Here is a 17,849-nt window from a genome sequence, read left to right on the forward strand (position 1 = left end):
GTTGGGAGGTTAATAAATGCAATCAGGACAGATGTTTGTCTCAACATATTATTAGCCAGCGTGGTGTCAGTTACTGTAAAAAATCCTCACTGTGAGTTGATCACAAATAATGTAAAAAAAAAAAAAATTACGGAGTTTCTCTTGGTCATTAAAGAGTTACAAAAGGCTGCAGAGGAGTTCAGTCTCAGCTGTGTTTAGCAAAAGTCTTGTTCTTCTGCAACTCATGCAAACTGCCCCTCCCCCCTATCAAGCCTCCATCCTGCACATAAGGGAGCAGGGAAGCCCCATTGGTATCTAGGAGTCATCCATATGTCAGATGTCCTTAACCTGGGGACTACCTGTATACAAAATTTGTGATAGAACTTCTAATGCAAATTGTATTTTTGTTTGGATATCAGTTTATCCACCTGTAGGGATATTTTCCATCATTTTCTGTTCTAACGGACAACCATAAAATAGAAAGGAAATGGAGGGAATCACAGATGGTATTGAAGATAGAACAAGAAAAAAAAAGCATTCAAGTAATTCTAGCTATGGAAACCATCAACTTGGTCTAGTCATAGGTTTCCTAAAAGCCCAAATACAGCCAAATGTCACATTTGAAAAATGATTACATTGTGTTTGTGATTATATATTGTTTATATATTTTGTAAATAAAAAGGTCAAAAAGGTGTTAGATAAACTAATGCAGAGTTTCAAGCCATCTGTGTAGCTTATGTAGCCTCAAAGTAACTTTGAGACAGAATTAAACAACAATTATGAGACCCATAGAGCCCTAACATTACTAAAGGACAACATGATATATGAAAACCAAGATGGTGGCACTAATGTCACTAATCCATGCTGTTGTGTTTGGTGCTGATGGTGAGAAGAACATGATTTTAGAATTTATTACTATTAATAAACAGTATATATATAGTGTCAACATATTATGCAGCACTGTACACAGTGACACAGGTGGAGGAGAGGACCCTGCCCCAAAGAGCTTACAATCTAAGATTTTAGCATGCTGTAACTCTGTGGTTCTTCCCCAGGATGGGAAGCTTTAGGCCCTCCATACATCTATTCCTGTGCTTTAGAAACTCTTGCATTTACATGAGCAGGTGTTTTCAGAGAAATAAAGACTGTTTATACAGAAAGAAGAGAGAAATAGCCACATTTCCTTTGTAGAAGAAAATCTCCTTTTGGTGAATGTCCCTACATGTTCATCTCACCCTCCAGTACTTAAGAGGAATATACCACTACCTTTATGATTTTGGGTGGCTACCATGATAAGAACGGTGATATATAATGTGTGCGGTTATGATTGGGGATGACAAATTAGATAGTTGTAGCTGCTTTGCTCTTGCTTTTGGTTAATAGTTATCTTACTCTTTCAGACCTGAAGCTGAAGATCTTGATTGATACATTAAGACACCTTGCTAGCAGTGCAAAGCTAGCCCTCGTTATCTCCAGTAAGAGTGTCATGAAAGAGCTCCGAAAGGCTGTAGCTGCTGGGATTCCTACACGGGTAGGTGTAGGGTTTTCTATGGCCAGACTATAAATGTGCAATTATTTCCATGTTCTATACAGTTTAAATACAGCAAATTAGTTTAAATCAGTCTTTGTATGAACCTTTGTAGCTTCAGGCATTATGTAGCAATTCATTCTCAAAGTTCCAGCACTGAAGTTGTCCAGGCAGGCTCTTTTAAGCATCTACCTCCTATCACACTTTCCTCCTCCTCCTCCCTAAAGCACCGGCACCTTTCTCTTGTGCATGCAGGCAGTTCTGATCCCGGGTGTGCCTGCTCCTCCAAGTTTTATTAGCATCGCCCCTCTTACCAACCAATCAGGAAATAGCCTCTTATTCAATCTAAGCCATTTAGCTGGCTCAGACACAGAACTCGGCGTTCATGCAACATGTCTCCAAACTACTACTGAGGCCCCTACCTCTGCAATATTTCCTTTACACCTGCTGAATGAGTGCTTTCCCAGTCCAGCTCCTGTATAAGCCCCTTATCGCCCAGTCTGTTGCTTCTTTGTCTGTTCCCTTGTGCTGTTCCAGTGTTCTCCTGTGTCTGCAGTAACCCCCGTGTCACCAGAGTCTTTTCTCTGGATTACTGGTAGTTGACCCCTGGCTTTTTTTTCTGACAATGCTTGTCTTCTGCCTGCTTTGACTAACCCTGCTTGCCAATTTTTACAGCAGATTGTCCTGCTCACCCTGGTGTGCTCAAGGATTGCAACCTGCACCTTAACATCCTGACCAGTAGAGGCACTTGAGAAGACAGACTAGTCTGCTGCTTAGATTCCGCATATTGGCCCTTCTAAGGGCTCACTCCAGTATTGTGCAAGCCATAGAACCCCTTGGGGGCTCTGTCTCTCCGAGCATGACACCTCCCATCCTCTCCTTCCTGAGTTACTATTATATGCTTATATTAGAATTAAGAAAACAGAAAGACGTTTGGTACTTCTGGAAGGTAAAATCTAAGCTGCTGAGTCACTGCTGCAAAAGAAAGTCAGGGAAGAAGCTGAGCTGCTGAGAGACTAACTTGAAAGCCACTTTGCTTCCACTGTGAACATTTAAGGACAAATTTGCCTACAGTACCTGCAGGTACTATGGGTATAATAATCTATGTCTAAAGGAATACTGAGAATTACTTCATAAAATATGAAATAATTTCCTATTTTCAACATATTTATGTTTTTACAATTTTAAAGGCATGTAAAAAGGTGTTGTGCCATCATGATTGTTTTAGACCTGCTAGCATTAATTGAACCAGTTATTAGGATAGCAGTGGTTTCATAGTGGTTCACTTTTGTTAAAATTAAAGCATCAATTATTTTGTATTTATAATTTTAATGCAGGTGATTGACCATATGCTGTTTACCTGTCATTCTGATTTTGAGAATACTATATGCAAAGTGCTGGATGAGTTTGCAATTGATATCATCTGCCTGGCTGGATTTGGAAGAATGTTGTCAGAACAGTTCTTGGTGAAATGGAAAGGTAAAGACTGTTTTACAAAAACCTACAAAGTTTACAAGGAATATAAAGTATTAAAAGTAATATTTGTAAGATAACACAGAGAATTTAAAAAAAGGAATGCATATGTGCAAGAAAGATTCAAGAATCAAGGTGGTTCCAAAGAATCAAGAGATGTGACTAAAGCAATAGGAAACCGTGAGAATCTTAGATTGTGTTTCTCTTGCATGCCTAAAGCGAGTTACAAAGTTTGATACAAATGAAATGGATTATATTTCTATCATCCTGCAGAGTAACATTCCCATTCACAGGTGTAACAAAAAAAGGATGTAAAAAGAGGCTTTGTGATAAAAGGATAAAACTGATCACTAAAGCCAAACATTATTAATATTACAGGTAATAGTCTACTTTGAAGCTCAAATTCACTCTTTTATCTATTATTTCTTGATCAGGAAAACTTCTGAGGCTCCATACACGGTTTTTACCATCAGAAAAGGAAGGAGGACCTTCTGGGAAGGGAGCTGGGCTATATGACTGCACCGTCTCATTCTTGCTGGTGATTATTTTACGGTTTGTTGGGGCTGCTTTTGGAGAAACAGGATTTTTTTTTCATGTTTTTTTTTTTAAACTAAATTAGGTTTATAAGCAAAATGACATTTTAAAGATGTTACTTTGAAATATTAACATTAATATCTTATGCAGAAGAGGCCTATTTAGTGCAACACAGCTGTAAACTTGCCTCTCTGCCAATGAAAGTCTATAGCCGATAGCGGTCCACAGGCTTTAACGTCCCAATTCAGACTGGAGTAAAATGCAGCTATATAGTGGGCCGCCCCTCCAATTGCAATTTCTTCTGGAAAGGTAAAAATTCTGGGTTGCAGGTACTCAACCATTAGGATGTACAATGTAAGATCAGCAGTCTAGCATTGCATACAAGAGTAGAAGGGACATGTCCACATCACAGAACATTGGAGACAAACACTGACTAATTTATATAATTTTTATTTATTTCAGCTTCCCTAGAAATAAAATGAGCAGTTAACCCATTCAGTGTAGGAGGTCCCACTGCATACGTACATTTTAATGCAGGTTTTAATAGTTGGGCACGGGAATCCAAATACTGTAAAGTCTTTCATACTTTTGCAAAGATGTTGCCATCTTTTTAGGTTTATGTCTATTTGAGAATAAATCTAACTTGTTCCTTACAAGTCCAAATTTTGTACACATAGGGCAGCTCCTCTCCTGGACCTGTCATCATACAAGAGAAAGTCTTTCCTGATTCAGAGGCCCCGCTGACTGAGCAAATAGAAGAAGCCGAACCAAGGGCTGTAGCCAAAGCTCTACATCTGCTGTCCAGCGGAATTTTAAGCTTAGGATCAGATGGCAACTTATCCTGGAGTATAAGAGACTGAAAAGGTGGCTGGATTGTGCTGTAACATTACCTTCAACAAGATAAGACTAATATGACAGAAAAGAAATCCAGCAGCAAAAGGCACCCATAGACTTCTTTCTATAAATTTAGAAAGGTTCCCTTGGACCCTAAGTAAGCACTGATAGGGTTCGGAGATTTTCTCACATGGGCAAAAGAACATTCTACCTATGCATTTACACAATAAGTTACCAATAAATATATATACTTTCCATTGTTTGGAAAAATATAGAGTTGAAATCATGCAGAAAAAAGTCATTGGGCAGGGGCAGAATCACCTGTAAGAGATCTGCACAGAATATGTATTACTGGTAATGCTGCTCCTGCAAAAAGAATGATTTAGTAAATACTACAAAAATACTGCATGTGTAGTACTTCCCCAGTATTTAGTACTTGCAGGATCTATACGTATATTGGCTACACAATTCCAAAGATCTGTTCAGCCTTACAAATATCTATCATTTTGAATAGCAGAGCTTTCCTTCTTTAATATATTAAGGTGTGTGCACATCCACATGAATAAAAAAAAAAAAAGCTTTCAATCAAGTTGAAGAAACTTTGACGCTTTTATTGTCAGAGAATGTTTAGTATACAGTGCATTTCTGGGTGTGTCAAATGTAATTCTCCCCCTCGGCCATAGTGACTAAGGGGAAAGCAGGAAAAACCACCGCTCAAAGCTAAGTGAGACTATATAGAGGTTCGTCAGCCTCCTTATATATTTATGTCACAAGCCTAATAATAAATTGGCTTCAATGAATACATTTTCTATATGAATAGACAAGATGTACCAAAACTCATATATACAATTTTATCATCAGAGATTTAGGAAATTTATGTACAGATTACAAACTGCAAAACTGTACAGGAGCAATGCATGTAATATTAATTGTCCCAAAACAACCATGGAATCTGTTTTTGTTGAGCGATCCTACAAATGCTAGTTGACTGGTTGCCATGCCTATTCTCTTGCATCAGTACAGTACCTGAGTATAGAGCTATAGGTTTGGGACTTTACCAATTTCCAGATCTGCCTACTTGTTACAAGTCAGTACCTCGAAAGCATTGATGCCAGAGTCAGTGTTAAAGCTAGTGTTTAAATTTGCTGAATACATGCCAAGTGCTTGGCATAAGGGTCAGGAAATGAATAGACTTATGTTTTACCTTCCTTTGCCATGAAAGAGATGGGCATTCTGGAAAAAAAGTGGAATCTTTATTGTCAATAACTTAACCCAACACAGAATATAGCAAAACTTTGGGACAATCAAACAGTGGGACTTAATAGTTTTTGGATGAAGGATGAGCTATGAACTATGCTAAGTGGATTGTAAAGCTAAGACATATACAGGAGGTTACATTTGAAAGGACCTAACAAAGACATTGTTTGGTTTCCATCTTGGTCAAAGAAGAGCATTTTAAAACCAGAAACAAACAGGTAACTTGTGTTTTAGATGCAGATCAGAAATAGCAGCATCTAGATTTCTCAGTGTAGGTTTCATCAAAGACTACTGTACTTATTAAAAGTAGTACCACTTTTCTCATTCCCCGAGCAAAACTAAACCCCTCATAGATTAATACTTATGGGCCTCCAAAGGTTCGTGGCTCCTTCCATTTGTTTACTCCAAAAGTTGAAATTCCCCAAGCAGCCTATGGGATTAAAAAGAAATGAATCTAATAGAAATATATAGGCTTGTAATGCACAGGGACAACTATAGGAATCTTTTAGAAGTGTGTAGGACTGTAATGAACCAGCACAACTATGGTAATCAAATAGTATATAGACTGTAATGCACAGGGACAACTACCTTGCAGCAGTAGATATAAACAAGAGCCTTCAGATCTCTGCAAGTATTAATCTTTGGCAGGAGGATGGGCTGGATTATCATAGGTATAGGGAAAGAATGTAACAGTAATGCTTTAAATCAGATTTATCGTTATGGGCTACATAAACCCTTTTTTTTGTTTTTTTATAACTAGTCTTCACTGTCTGGAGGATTGTTTCAAGTACCAGCTCCTAAACTGATAACCGTTGCTGATGTACATGACAAGTCTTCGTGCTCTGCATAATATTAGTTACCTAGATCATCATCCATGGTAACCAATCAAAAAACTGCTGGCAGCTTATTATAGGAGCAAATGTTGATTTGGTCACTATGATTTGCATTCCGTTACTTGAATAAGCTTGCTGGAATCTAGTTTTTGTTGGTGGGAGTCCTGTTCCAACAGATCTTGCCATCTGCTCCCAGCTTCACGGCCCCACTTGCCACAAGCTGTAAGGCAGCGGGGAAGGCTCGGTGCTCAGCCTTCTTCACCCTTTCTGACAAAGTCTCTTCCGTGTCACCAAACTCCACAGGAACAGCCTCTTGAAAGATAATAGCTCCGGCATCAACTTCCTCCTGCAAAATAGCCATAGTGCACGTTAGCAGGTTTGTAAAGACTGTACAATTATGTAAACAGATTCCAAATTTTAAGAGCGCAGCTGCACAGCTTTCTTGCTACACAACACAGACATTATTTAATACATCAGCACCATGGCATGCAATTACTTTTACATAAATATTGCACTTATTTTACTAAGTAAACAATAGGAGTTCTTGTAACTGCAACAAGAACAATGACAACAGTGAGATCAGGTATAAGCAGATCTGGACACTTACTGCCACAAAATGAACCGTACATCCAGTGACTCTCACGCCTGCTTCCAACACCAGCTTGTGTGCATGAGCTCCTTTAAATGATGGTAGCAGCGATGGGTGGACATTAAGAATTTTCCCTGCAGAGTCATAAAACAGATTTTAGATTTAAGACAGAATTCAAATATAACAATAGCAAAAAATAACTTACAAGATAAAACAAAAGAGGTATGTTAGCTTTAATGCTGATTTTTCTCTCCATATTTTATTTTTTTAAGACTGGAGTTTGGTAATCGGCAGGCAACACGAACTATTTGGCTAGAAGCATGTGCACATGACCATCATATCTATGACACCTTGTTTTAAAACTATCCAAAACCATAGGGTTAAATAGAAAGTTGGGCAGAACCTCCTCCAGTCATCTGAAAAAGACTTCCTACAAGATTTTGTTGCAGGTCTACTCGGATTTCTGTCCATTCAGTTAATATCCACTAAGTAAGATTTTGTAAATGTTTGAGCTTCAACTAAATTAGCTATCAAGTAGAACAGAGAGAGCCAGCTGGGTAAAACTGAAACCTTAATTGCTTATAAGATATTGTCAGTGTCATCGGAGTGTGATGCCAGAATGGTCTTTTATTCACCAATTGTGAGGTATGAGTACGGTATGAATGTTGCCAAACCTACTTAACATGTCCACCGGACGAACTAAGGGGTTATGACCAAGAGTGATTTTCTCATATTTATTGAATGCGACTTTTCATGTACTTGGTCATCCACAAGAACCTGTTAGATATGATGTAAGCACCCACCATTTGGTTGATTTTTAGCAACATCAGTAAGTTTCCAGGCCAAAGCAAAATCCTAGTTTATTTGGAAACCAGGTAAAACATTTTCACTGCCTATTTATTAATGTATTAGCCTTATTTAAGTTCATAAAAAAAGGGTGCAGTTGTCCTTCAGGGATAAAGCAAAACTTCATGTTTCACAAAACCTGCTTTTACCACATTCATATAGGTTTCCCAGTATATCCTCTATAATGGAGTATATAGTATAACAGACATTAATATAAAATCTCTTATCACTTACCGCTCCACTTCCTGACGAAAGGTCCTGACAGAATCCTCATGAAGCCGGCCAGACAAACAAATTGGATAGAGAATTCCTCAAGAATGGCATCAATGGCCTTGTCAAATTCTTCCCGGCTGCTGTACTGCCTGTGATCGATGACCTGTGGAATATATTGAGCAGACTGAGAAGTTTGTTCTTAGGCAATTAAAAACAAAAATTATTAATATTAATAATAATAATAATATTAATATTAATAATATTATTAATATAGCGCCAACATAATACACAGTGTTGTACAATAAATAGGGTAAATCATTCTAACAATATATAACAAGTTATATCTTCAACCATATGTAAAGTCATATCAGTCCTCAACTTCAAGCTCTTCCAAACATGCATACATATTCTTTGGAGCCAGTTTGGGCTGATGGCAGAATATTGTGGGAAGAGAGATGTGCCAAATGATGTGTCATTTGACTTTGTACAAATTCATCAAAATTCACATATTTAGCTAAAGGTGAGCACATACCTTAGTCCTGCCTATAGTAGATCACACTGTCTTATTTTCTGAATAGGGGACATGCCCAAGCTCCATTCTTACATTAGATGTTAAGATTTGTAGAGCCAGACCATTCCTTAAATTCAATTCATATACAAAAGCCAAAGAATATTTCCACCTCTACCCCAATATTTATCAAAGATGGAATATCAGGGGTGACAACTCACATTTTTTTTAGCTAACATCATTAAATTAAATCTGGTTGCAATGTGCAGAGTTTGGAAACAATTAGTGATTGGTTGTTTTGAATTAATGTACTTTGCACTGCTTTTCTAAAACAATCCCGACAAAGCCACATGAACAGAGAGCCATCACCTTTGTTGGGATACCAGCTGCCTCTGCCTTCTGTAATCCTCCGACTCCAGCCTTGTTTGAGATTACAACGGTGATGTGAGCGGCACTGCCAGGGCATTTGGTGCTTTTAATTAATGCCTCCATATTGGTTCCTTTGAAAAGAAAAAAATACATAAGATCTAATTACTAACCTAAGCTCAAGTACATTTACAAAATGCTTTCATTGAACATGCTTCAGGAAAAAAATTGATATGAATGAAATAAGTAACCAGTTCTAGAAGAAAGTGGTTATTTTAACTCTTAACCTGTTGGTGAAGTCACTTTATATAATATGTGATCGGCTAAGCTTTTTTGTAAAAAGGGTTTTTTATCTTGTGTATGACCCCTGAATTCCCATTATAGAATACATCAGTTCTGGAAAAATGGGGTAACTCTGGGTCCACTTCAAAGAAGAACTACATTGCACTAACATTACGCATTTGTACTTGTCTCAGCAGCCTATAAAAGTAAATACCAATATGATGGATCTCCACCTTTAAAGATTTATCTTATTTCTAGCATCAATGCCTGGTCATGACTGCCACCAACAGGGTGCCATTTGTTCACCACATACCTACAATACTTTGATCAAATCACCTAATTCTAGGGAGCAGATTTTGCAAACCACAGAAAGGAGGTACTCCGAGGTAGGAAGCTGTGTGCAATATTAGTCCAATTTATGATTAGTAACATCATTCCAATATATTGGACAGAAATTACCCAGTTTGTAGTTTTCACCTTTTCTCTTCCACAAAATTTGGCAAGGCCCAGTCAATGATTTAATGCCAGCAATACATAAAGAGTTACAATTTTTTTTTCAAAATTATGCAATATTTTCAGACCCTAATAGTTGAGTAGTTAAAACTGCTTTGTGTAAGCTTTTCCCCCTTTGTGTGTGGCCTTGCTTTCCTGTTAGTAGTCTGCCCTTACACACTGGAACTGATTTATTAAAGCTCATCAAGGCTAGAGAGGATACATTTATCAGTGAAGCTGGGTGATCCAGCAAATCTAGAATGGACCTGATATCAGCATTTAAAATACTGCTTAGTGGGCCAGCCAAGAAAGAAATAGTTGACATATTTCCAGTCACAAAATCCCTTCAGATGCCAATGGGTAAGCCCAAATAGAATCAGTTTAAAGATCCACAATTTAAGGTCCTTACCAGTCCCAGAGATGAGAACGGCAACTCTGGCTTTTCCTTCAGTCATTTGGTCCCGTTTATCACAAACTGATGAGGTTACGTATTTCTGTGGCTGTGCGTCCGTCCTGTGCAGAGCTGCCATTAGATTTCTTATTTCCACACCGCTGGAACCTGTTGAAGATACACAAAAGTCACCTTGTTTGCCGAACACTCATCACCTGACTATTACTTACATCTACAAAAGTGAAAAAGCAGCTGGTTAAAAAACTTCCGATTACCATCTGAAATATTACGCCAATATGAGTTCCTACCCTTTGCTGTACTGAAGAAGCCTGCTGCTTTATGGCTTATTCACACTGGTGCACGATATTTGCATGATGAGTACAGAGCATATTTGATAGGGCAATTCATTAAAATATTGCTGGGTATGATATCAACTTATTCCGATTGGCACCCTAAACAACCAGACAGCATTGAACAAACATTCGCATTTTGGCACACAACAATGTTCAAACCTGTACAATCTATGTGTTGTGTTGAGTTGGGGAAACATTATGCCCTTGTGTCTACTTTGTGTGCAAAGCAGCTTTGCTTTGGGAGCCCATTGAAAAGGAATGGATTGTCCCAATACACTAATTTAGCATATTTGGTCACCATGCCACCAGCAATAAGACGTGGTTGACTATTCCTCCATTGCAGCCTGTGAGGTCTAAAACAGGAAAGAAAAGGCTCCGCACTCATGATGGACAAGGAACCTTACTTTTTCTGTTTTAAGGAGGTTACATTCTCAGGCTCTTGACCAACTATAGGCTATATTCTCATTCAATATAAAACGGACAATGGGGTTAGTTGTATTGAATCATTCTAAAACATAACTTTAAACCCAAACAAACCTGCAGAGCGGGAGGTCACTTCCCCGATGATCCAAGCATCTTCAGCAGGTTGGAGATCCTTCAGAATATCCTCAGCCTGCGATCTCTCTACTACCAAGATGGCACCAATCCCACAGTTAAAGGTCCGACTCATCTCCTCCTCTGACAGATCTCCCTGCTTCTGTAACCAGGAGAATATTCCAGGTGCCTTCCAACACAGAGCATCTGAAAAGGAGGTCACATATACATTAGGCTGGAAGATGAGCACAAAAAAATTGGTATAGGAAGCATTCATATTCTATATATGAAACAATTTGTTTTTATACACTCTGAGAATTCATTACATGTATAGGACTTCGAAGCTAAATGTATATGTATAGAAATCATAAGGATAAACCATGAACTACTTATTCCTTTATTATTAAAATGATTATTAATAAACAGCATTTTATTATAGCGCCACCATATGCAGCGCTGTACATTAAGTAGGGGTTGCAAATGACAGACAGATACAGACAGTGACACAGGAGGAGGAGAGGACCCTGTCCAGAAGAGCTTACAATCTAGGAGGTGGGGGAAGTATCACACAATAAGAGGGGATATATGGATTGGTGGCTAAGAAGTGAGGGTTTTAAGAGACAGAAAAGGATGGGTAGGCAAGTTTGAAAAGATGGGTTTTGTGAGCAGAAATGAGCAGAAAGTAGAGGCAAGCAAAAAAGGATGAAGATCACTATTCCAGAGAGTCAGGGCAGCTCTAGAAAAGTCTTGGAGCCAGTGGGCACCATTAAACTCTGGAAGACAGTGTGTAAGGGCAGACCACTAACAAGAAAGCATTGAAGCTGAAAGGCCACACACATAGTGGGAAAGCTATTAAACTAGTAATGAAATGCAACACCTAATTTTCAAATGCTTGCTTGACAAAACATTATATACAAATGATTTTGCTTATAACAGTCAGGCAAATACAAAGTCAAGACAGATGAAGAACAGAAAAAGACACACAGCTTTTCATTGCAGTTGGATATATGTTTAAATAAATTAGGTTTTAGAACTTGAGGGTTGTACAGATTTAATTAGATCACATCATCCTTATTTTTAGTTTAATCTATTATTTTTACCTAATGTGACCCCAAGGAGTGCGGGCAAAACCCTGGGAATGTTCTCCAACAGACCTCCACCGGTGATGTGTGCGTAGGCTTTCACATGGCCCGATTTCAGGACAGGTAAGAGGGTCTTGCTGTAGATTTTTGTTGGTGTCAGTAAAAGTTCTCCTGAAATGAAAATACATAAAAAAAATCAACAATATAAAAACATTACAGTAATAATAAAGGACAGTAACACATTAAAAACAAATCTTGTGAATGCTTCCAAAGCATGTAAAGCCATGAAAATTAAGTTTAATCATAGATGCCAATAGAACCACAGCGTCCAACAGGGAACAAGAAATCTGACAAATTAGGAAGTTTGGGTAGCTCTGCAAGATCAAAAATTTTGCAATATTCAATTTCTTTTTACAACAGGGGGCTTTTGGCTGGATTATTTTATTTTTTATATTTTATTTTATTTAAGTGTAATGACTTGCTTTAAAATGATAAAGGAGCTCTGAAATTCATTCTTCCGAAACACAAGTATTGCATGGTTCCACCATTGACACAGCTCAGACTCACCAAGTGTCTGCGTCCCACAGGGAGATGGAGCAGAGAAGCCCAGGCGTAACTTCTCCAGAATCTTCCTCACCAGACTGAAACCATTGCTATGGACTCCAGAGGAAGCCACACCAATAACCAGATCCCCAGCTGTGATCCTGTCCAGCAATGGCAGCATGTGACCCCTCTCCACCGCTCCTACTGCAAACCCGGCCAGGTCATACTCCCCTGGAGCATACATGCCCGGCATCTCTGCCGTCTCACCCCCTGCCAAAGAACAGAAAATATCATATAACTATACAAAACAAAGAGAATCAATATATAAATGCAACACAAAATAGGTGTATTAAATTTTATACATACATGGTAACTATTGCTTGTTCCTGCAGGATTCAAGGTGTCATTGTATTACTTCCCTCATAATGAACAGTAACAGTTACTAAAGTTTTTGAAACTTTAAAATACAGAAAGATAAAAATGGGCCCCCCTGTGCACTTAAGTGTGTGGTGAATGTGAACAATGTGCTTGGGGGATCAGTACTGATTTCAGTTAAAATATTTGCAGAGCCTCTGAATAATAATAAATCTAAATAAAATATATGTCTAGTTAACTCCCTATTAAAACCTAGTAAATCATAATCAGTCCTAATTAACTAATTTTTCCCCTTCACCCCTTAGCTACAGTATTTGTTTATTCTGATCTTTAGAGATCTTGTAAACTCCCCACACTTCCACCTTTGAATGTCCACATGACATGGACATCTTTATAATGGCTTCCAGTGGTGGGTACTCTTTAAAGTCTGTAAGAGATTACCTCATTCTGAAGGGCCCTTTTTGACCAGGCGACACAAGTTAATCTGTGATGCTGCACAGCATTCTCTGGCACCCAGAAACAGTAAAGTTAAGGGACCTGAACAGCAAATTCAAGCTAACATAGTTTCCATGACTGTTTAAAAAAAAGTTTTTAACTTTAAAACATTTTCTCCCCTATTTTCATGTGTGTGTGTTTTTTTCAGCAATGCTCAACAAGGAAATGCATAGTACTGGGGGAAAAAAAACACATTAGCAAGTAACTTTACCATGTTTTGTAACACAAACATGATTACGGTATTTCCATTTTTATTAAGAGGAAAAAAATTTAGAATAAATTGTATACTTTTTTACAGTAAGTTTTTATTTTTTAAATGAACACTGGCAGAATAGAAGAAAACATTTGACATGTTTTTGTCTGTAGACTTTTTGCAACACATTATTGCAAAATACATGACAATACTTTGTCCCACCAAAAAACAATGCTTAATTATTCAGCAGAAGAATAGTTACCTAGAAGAGCACATCCGGCCATTTGGCAGGCCTTGGCGATGCCAGAGACCACAGAAGCTGCCATGGACACATCTAAGACTCCGCAAGCAAAGTAGTCCAGGAAGAACAGAGGTTCTGCTCCCTGCGCCAGGATGTCATTGACGCACATGGCGACCAGATCCTGTCCAATGGTGTCATGTTTGTTGCATGCCTGTGCAATCTGCAAAAAGAAATTAAAAGATCTCAAAAAAGATAAACTAAATGTTAAAAATGGGAACAACTTTCACAATGGAGAGTAGTAGGGTTGCGAGAAAGCTTACAAAAATAATTTGTTACATTTTAACAATACCATTTAAAATACCATTTTAAATTATACCTTAAAACATTGGTTTATTTAAAAAATGCCTTAAAAGTGCCACAAAAAAAAAGAAAAAGCCTACAAAACAATTAGGGAGGTGTCATGATTAATAATCATATAGGAGGAGGTGACAAATCTAACTATAAAATAGTTTGTTATCAAAGTCATTTTCATAACTCTGAGCTTAATATGAAAGCTTCAGAAAATACTGGTTAGCTGGTTGTCATTCAGTGACCAATTAGAAGCTTATCAGTCCCAAGTCACTAAATACTTGTTCTGGGTCAGTGACTTAGTATCTAGGACTGATTGTAGGCCAGGCAACTAGAATTTGTAAAGGAAGGCATACAAAGGCATCCCCTGTTTTTCTAATTGCATGATTCCCTAATTTAGATATGTATGCAGAACATCATCAATCAATTCGCTTAATAAAACATTATAGCTGCAAAGGTCGAGAAGATCAACTACTGACATTTTAAATAGCCACAGTTTTGGGATGGAATGTCCAACAAGGTCATACAGGTGTGATGATAAAAAAAAAGAATAAAATCAATAATCACAAAAACATTCAGCCATATAGTGTATGTAGTCCCAGACACATCACAGATTCTGATAAAATTACTGACAGTCATCTATGTTAGCCATAAAACATTTTCACATTCTAGTTCACCTTTAGTTTTGTTCCAACACCATCTGTCCCAGACACCAGGATGGGGTCTGTAAACCCAGCAGCTTTAAGGTCAAAAAGTCCAGCAAAGCCTCCAAGCTCTGCATTGCAACCTAAAAAAAAAACACAGGAAGAATAAATAAATAAGTTATACCTGTAATGGGGGAAGAACTGACAAACATTGAGGCCATTGATACTTCTGTGCTTAGTAAAAGATTCTAATAATGCGTTTTTTGCCATGTGCTCCACGCTCACGTTCAGATGTCCATTGGCAGGGTATGTTGTGGTGCCATTCAGAATGGCTGGCATGGGAGAGTTTGCTAGAGTGCAATGTTGCCCAACAGTGAAACAAGTGGCCTTTATTTAACATACATGAAATTTACTAAAAGGTTTTTATTTATTGGGACTGAAGAAATGGATGCCCAGTAGCTGCTCCATCAAAGAGATTTTTTTTTTTTTTTACAAGGAAAGGAAAAAAAAGTAATTCTGGGATCCAGAGGGTAAGAGAGATTTGATGGTAAATTTTGTTAATGCAGACATTATTATTTTACACTATGATGGAGAAGTCATGCCTGCATAGACATAACTGAACTTTTCCTGTCTGACAAAAAAGGTTCTTTGTCCTGATAGACTCGTGACCAGTAGCAGAATAATAATCTAATCCAGCTCTGTATATCCTCTTGTCCTGATGACGGTCTCTCCTTAGGTTACCCTTCAAAATCTAAATGAACTGAACAATACTTCACCTATAGGGTTGGTTTTGACTTACCTGGTCTAGCAGTAGCAGCAGCAAAAGGCTTAATTTTCTGTACCAGACTGTTTCCAGCTTCTATGTTCACACCGCTGTCCTTGTAAGTCAGGGACCTGTCAGTACACACAGGGAGATATTAGCATCCGTGGATCCCAAAATAAAAGTGTGCGGGGTGTCATTTACAATAAATGGTACTCATCTCACCAATGCATTTTTTGCAGTACAATTTGTATAAAACAAGGCTGTAAGATAAAAACAGAAATTACATCACTGCAAAAAAGATTTGCAAGCATATTTCTTGTAAGACTGCTGCAACACATATGGCAGGGNGATAACTTTTTGCAGACTTCATACAGCTAGTATTAACTCTTTATACTCTATTGGCTACTACTAAATATCATCAAGATGGTAATGTGCACATTTTACAGCATGCTGTTTGATCACCAATCTATTTGGCATTTTCACCTTTTATTTATATTCACCTGCAGATCCTTTGGCTACCCCAACTTCTCCGTTGTATTTATGGAGTCAGTCATTGGTTGTCATGCTGGCAGGATTTCACACGTTTGTCCTGGTTTATCTTTATTTCATGAATTGACGAGACTAGCAATTCATGCAAGATAGATATATTTGTTTTGCTTTCAGCTCACAGAAAGCAGCAAAAACACTGGTCCTCCTGCAACAGGCACTTTCTGTATTTGCAGATGTTCTTAGACTTAAAAATTATTATTATTGCAGCCACTACATCTAAAGACTGGTAAGCTGCAAATCTACTAGATTGTAAGCTCTTCAGGGCAGGGTTCCCTCCTCCTGTGTCACTGTCTGAATTCGTCTGTCATTTGCAACCCCCATTTTTTGTACAGCACTGCGTAATATGTTTGCACTATATAAATCTTGTTTATTATTAATAATAATAATATTAATAATAAAATCTCTGTGAGCACTTTTTCCCAATTGTGTACTAAGCCGGGTAGGTCCCAGGGCTCAGCATGTTTGTGTGCCAGAATTAGGTAACACCTTTGGGCACATATAATAAACATACAAAATATAACTTAAAATAGTAAACCAAGATGACTGGTAGTAGAAGCAATAAGCAAAAACTTAGACAAAACATGGAAGGGGCACTTTGCCAGGAATGTGCAAATATGCTAACATGCTTGCACATTAAAACAAAAGCTCCTAGGGGTCCTAACATGGTTTATGCCACGCTAATCCATTGGTTGTATTGAATTCCATGCTCTGACTAATTATAGGGAGACCACTCTGATACTGTACAAACCTTTTTCCAGAAAAAAGGCTTGAAATGTCTGTTAATGCACTTTAAAAGCACGGCAGTATTCAGTTACTAAAATATGCCAAATATGGACAACGCACCAGTGTTTTGTACCCAGTGAAAATTGCTCATCTCATTCACCATTCACAAATATGGTTGGAAGCGGGGGCAACAAATGCACCATAGAAAAAAGGTAGTGCTCCATTGCTAAGTTTAAGTTCATGGACTGTGCTGTTTTACCAAGTACTACCGGTATACAAAGTCCTGGCACTCTTTTCAGGCAGATCAATACAGGAATGTAACATTTACTGGAAAATCATTCTTTGCATCTATAACACATACTCAAAATTAGTTTTTTTTTTAAGTGCAGTAGGTGCAGAGGAGTCCCAAAAAGCAATATTTATTGTTCTTCCCACTTCAAAGTTCAGAACTTCTGCTCTTCTTGGCAAGGTGTTGTCTGGTAATGGGTTAAACTCTTGTACTGCCATTCATTTCTGTACAGATGGACATGAAACAAGGCTTTGACTGTGTTGTGAAAGCCACTTGCAGTTTTGTTCTTAGATGGAAATTACTTTCTTGTTCAAAGAAGTCAGGTTAGAGTCTACAGGATATTGGAACAGGTACTGGAGACATTTTTCAAGGGTACACTCACTTATTTTAAACAACTGTGGCAATCAGCAGGCAGCAAAGACAATCTATTAAAGGTTCTCAGTCTAATTGTGGGGAGAAAAATCTTCCTGGCAAGTCCGGTAGCACAGACAAGCATACGCGCCGTGGCCAGGTCCTGTAGCACAGACAAGCATGCGCGCCGTGGCCAGGTCCTGTAGCACAGACAAGCATGCGCGCCGTGGCCAGGTCCTGT

At 38.2% G+C, this 17,849-nt stretch overlaps 2 protein-coding genes across 2 annotated transcripts in view; one reads left to right on the plus strand and one right to left on the minus strand.

Moving 5' to 3' along the window:
- The window catches only part of LOC140336568 (trifunctional purine biosynthetic protein adenosine-3-like), a 7,137-nt gene extending 2,212 nt beyond the window's left edge, over positions 1-4,925 (plus strand). Inside the window, exons 3-6 of the mRNA XM_072419812.1 lie at positions 1,380-1,510; positions 2,845-2,986; positions 3,415-3,518; positions 4,192-4,925. Of these exons, the coding sequence (XP_072275913.1) occupies positions 1,380-1,510; positions 2,845-2,986; positions 3,415-3,518; positions 4,192-4,374 (560 nt within the window). The 3' untranslated portion in view covers positions 4,375-4,925. The remainder of the gene's footprint in view (positions 1-1,379; positions 1,511-2,844; positions 2,987-3,414; positions 3,519-4,191) is intronic.
- Positions 4,926-4,938: 13 nt separating this feature from the next.
- LOC140321539 (trifunctional purine biosynthetic protein adenosine-3-like) overlaps positions 4,939-17,849 on the minus strand; it is a 26,492-nt gene continuing 13,581 nt past the window's right edge. Inside the window, exons 12-22 of the mRNA XM_072398252.1 lie at positions 15,733-15,827; positions 14,967-15,076; positions 13,963-14,161; positions 12,662-12,907; positions 12,113-12,265; positions 11,016-11,219; positions 10,144-10,293; positions 8,964-9,094; positions 8,108-8,249; positions 7,046-7,161; positions 4,939-6,784 (exon numbers count right to left, since the gene is read on the minus strand). Coding sequence (XP_072254353.1) covers positions 6,581-6,784; positions 7,046-7,161; positions 8,108-8,249; positions 8,964-9,094; positions 10,144-10,293; positions 11,016-11,219; positions 12,113-12,265; positions 12,662-12,907; positions 13,963-14,161; positions 14,967-15,076; positions 15,733-15,827 — 1,750 coding nt within the window. The 3' untranslated portion in view covers positions 4,939-6,580. The remainder of the gene's footprint in view (positions 6,785-7,045; positions 7,162-8,107; positions 8,250-8,963; positions 9,095-10,143; positions 10,294-11,015; positions 11,220-12,112; positions 12,266-12,661; positions 12,908-13,962; positions 14,162-14,966; positions 15,077-15,732; positions 15,828-17,849) is intronic.

Source organism: Pyxicephalus adspersus, chromosome 1 (genome assembly GCF_032062135.1).
Source record: "Pyxicephalus adspersus chromosome 1, UCB_Pads_2.0, whole genome shotgun sequence".
In the NCBI taxonomy this organism is placed as follows: domain Eukaryota; kingdom Metazoa; phylum Chordata; class Amphibia; order Anura; family Pyxicephalidae; genus Pyxicephalus; species Pyxicephalus adspersus.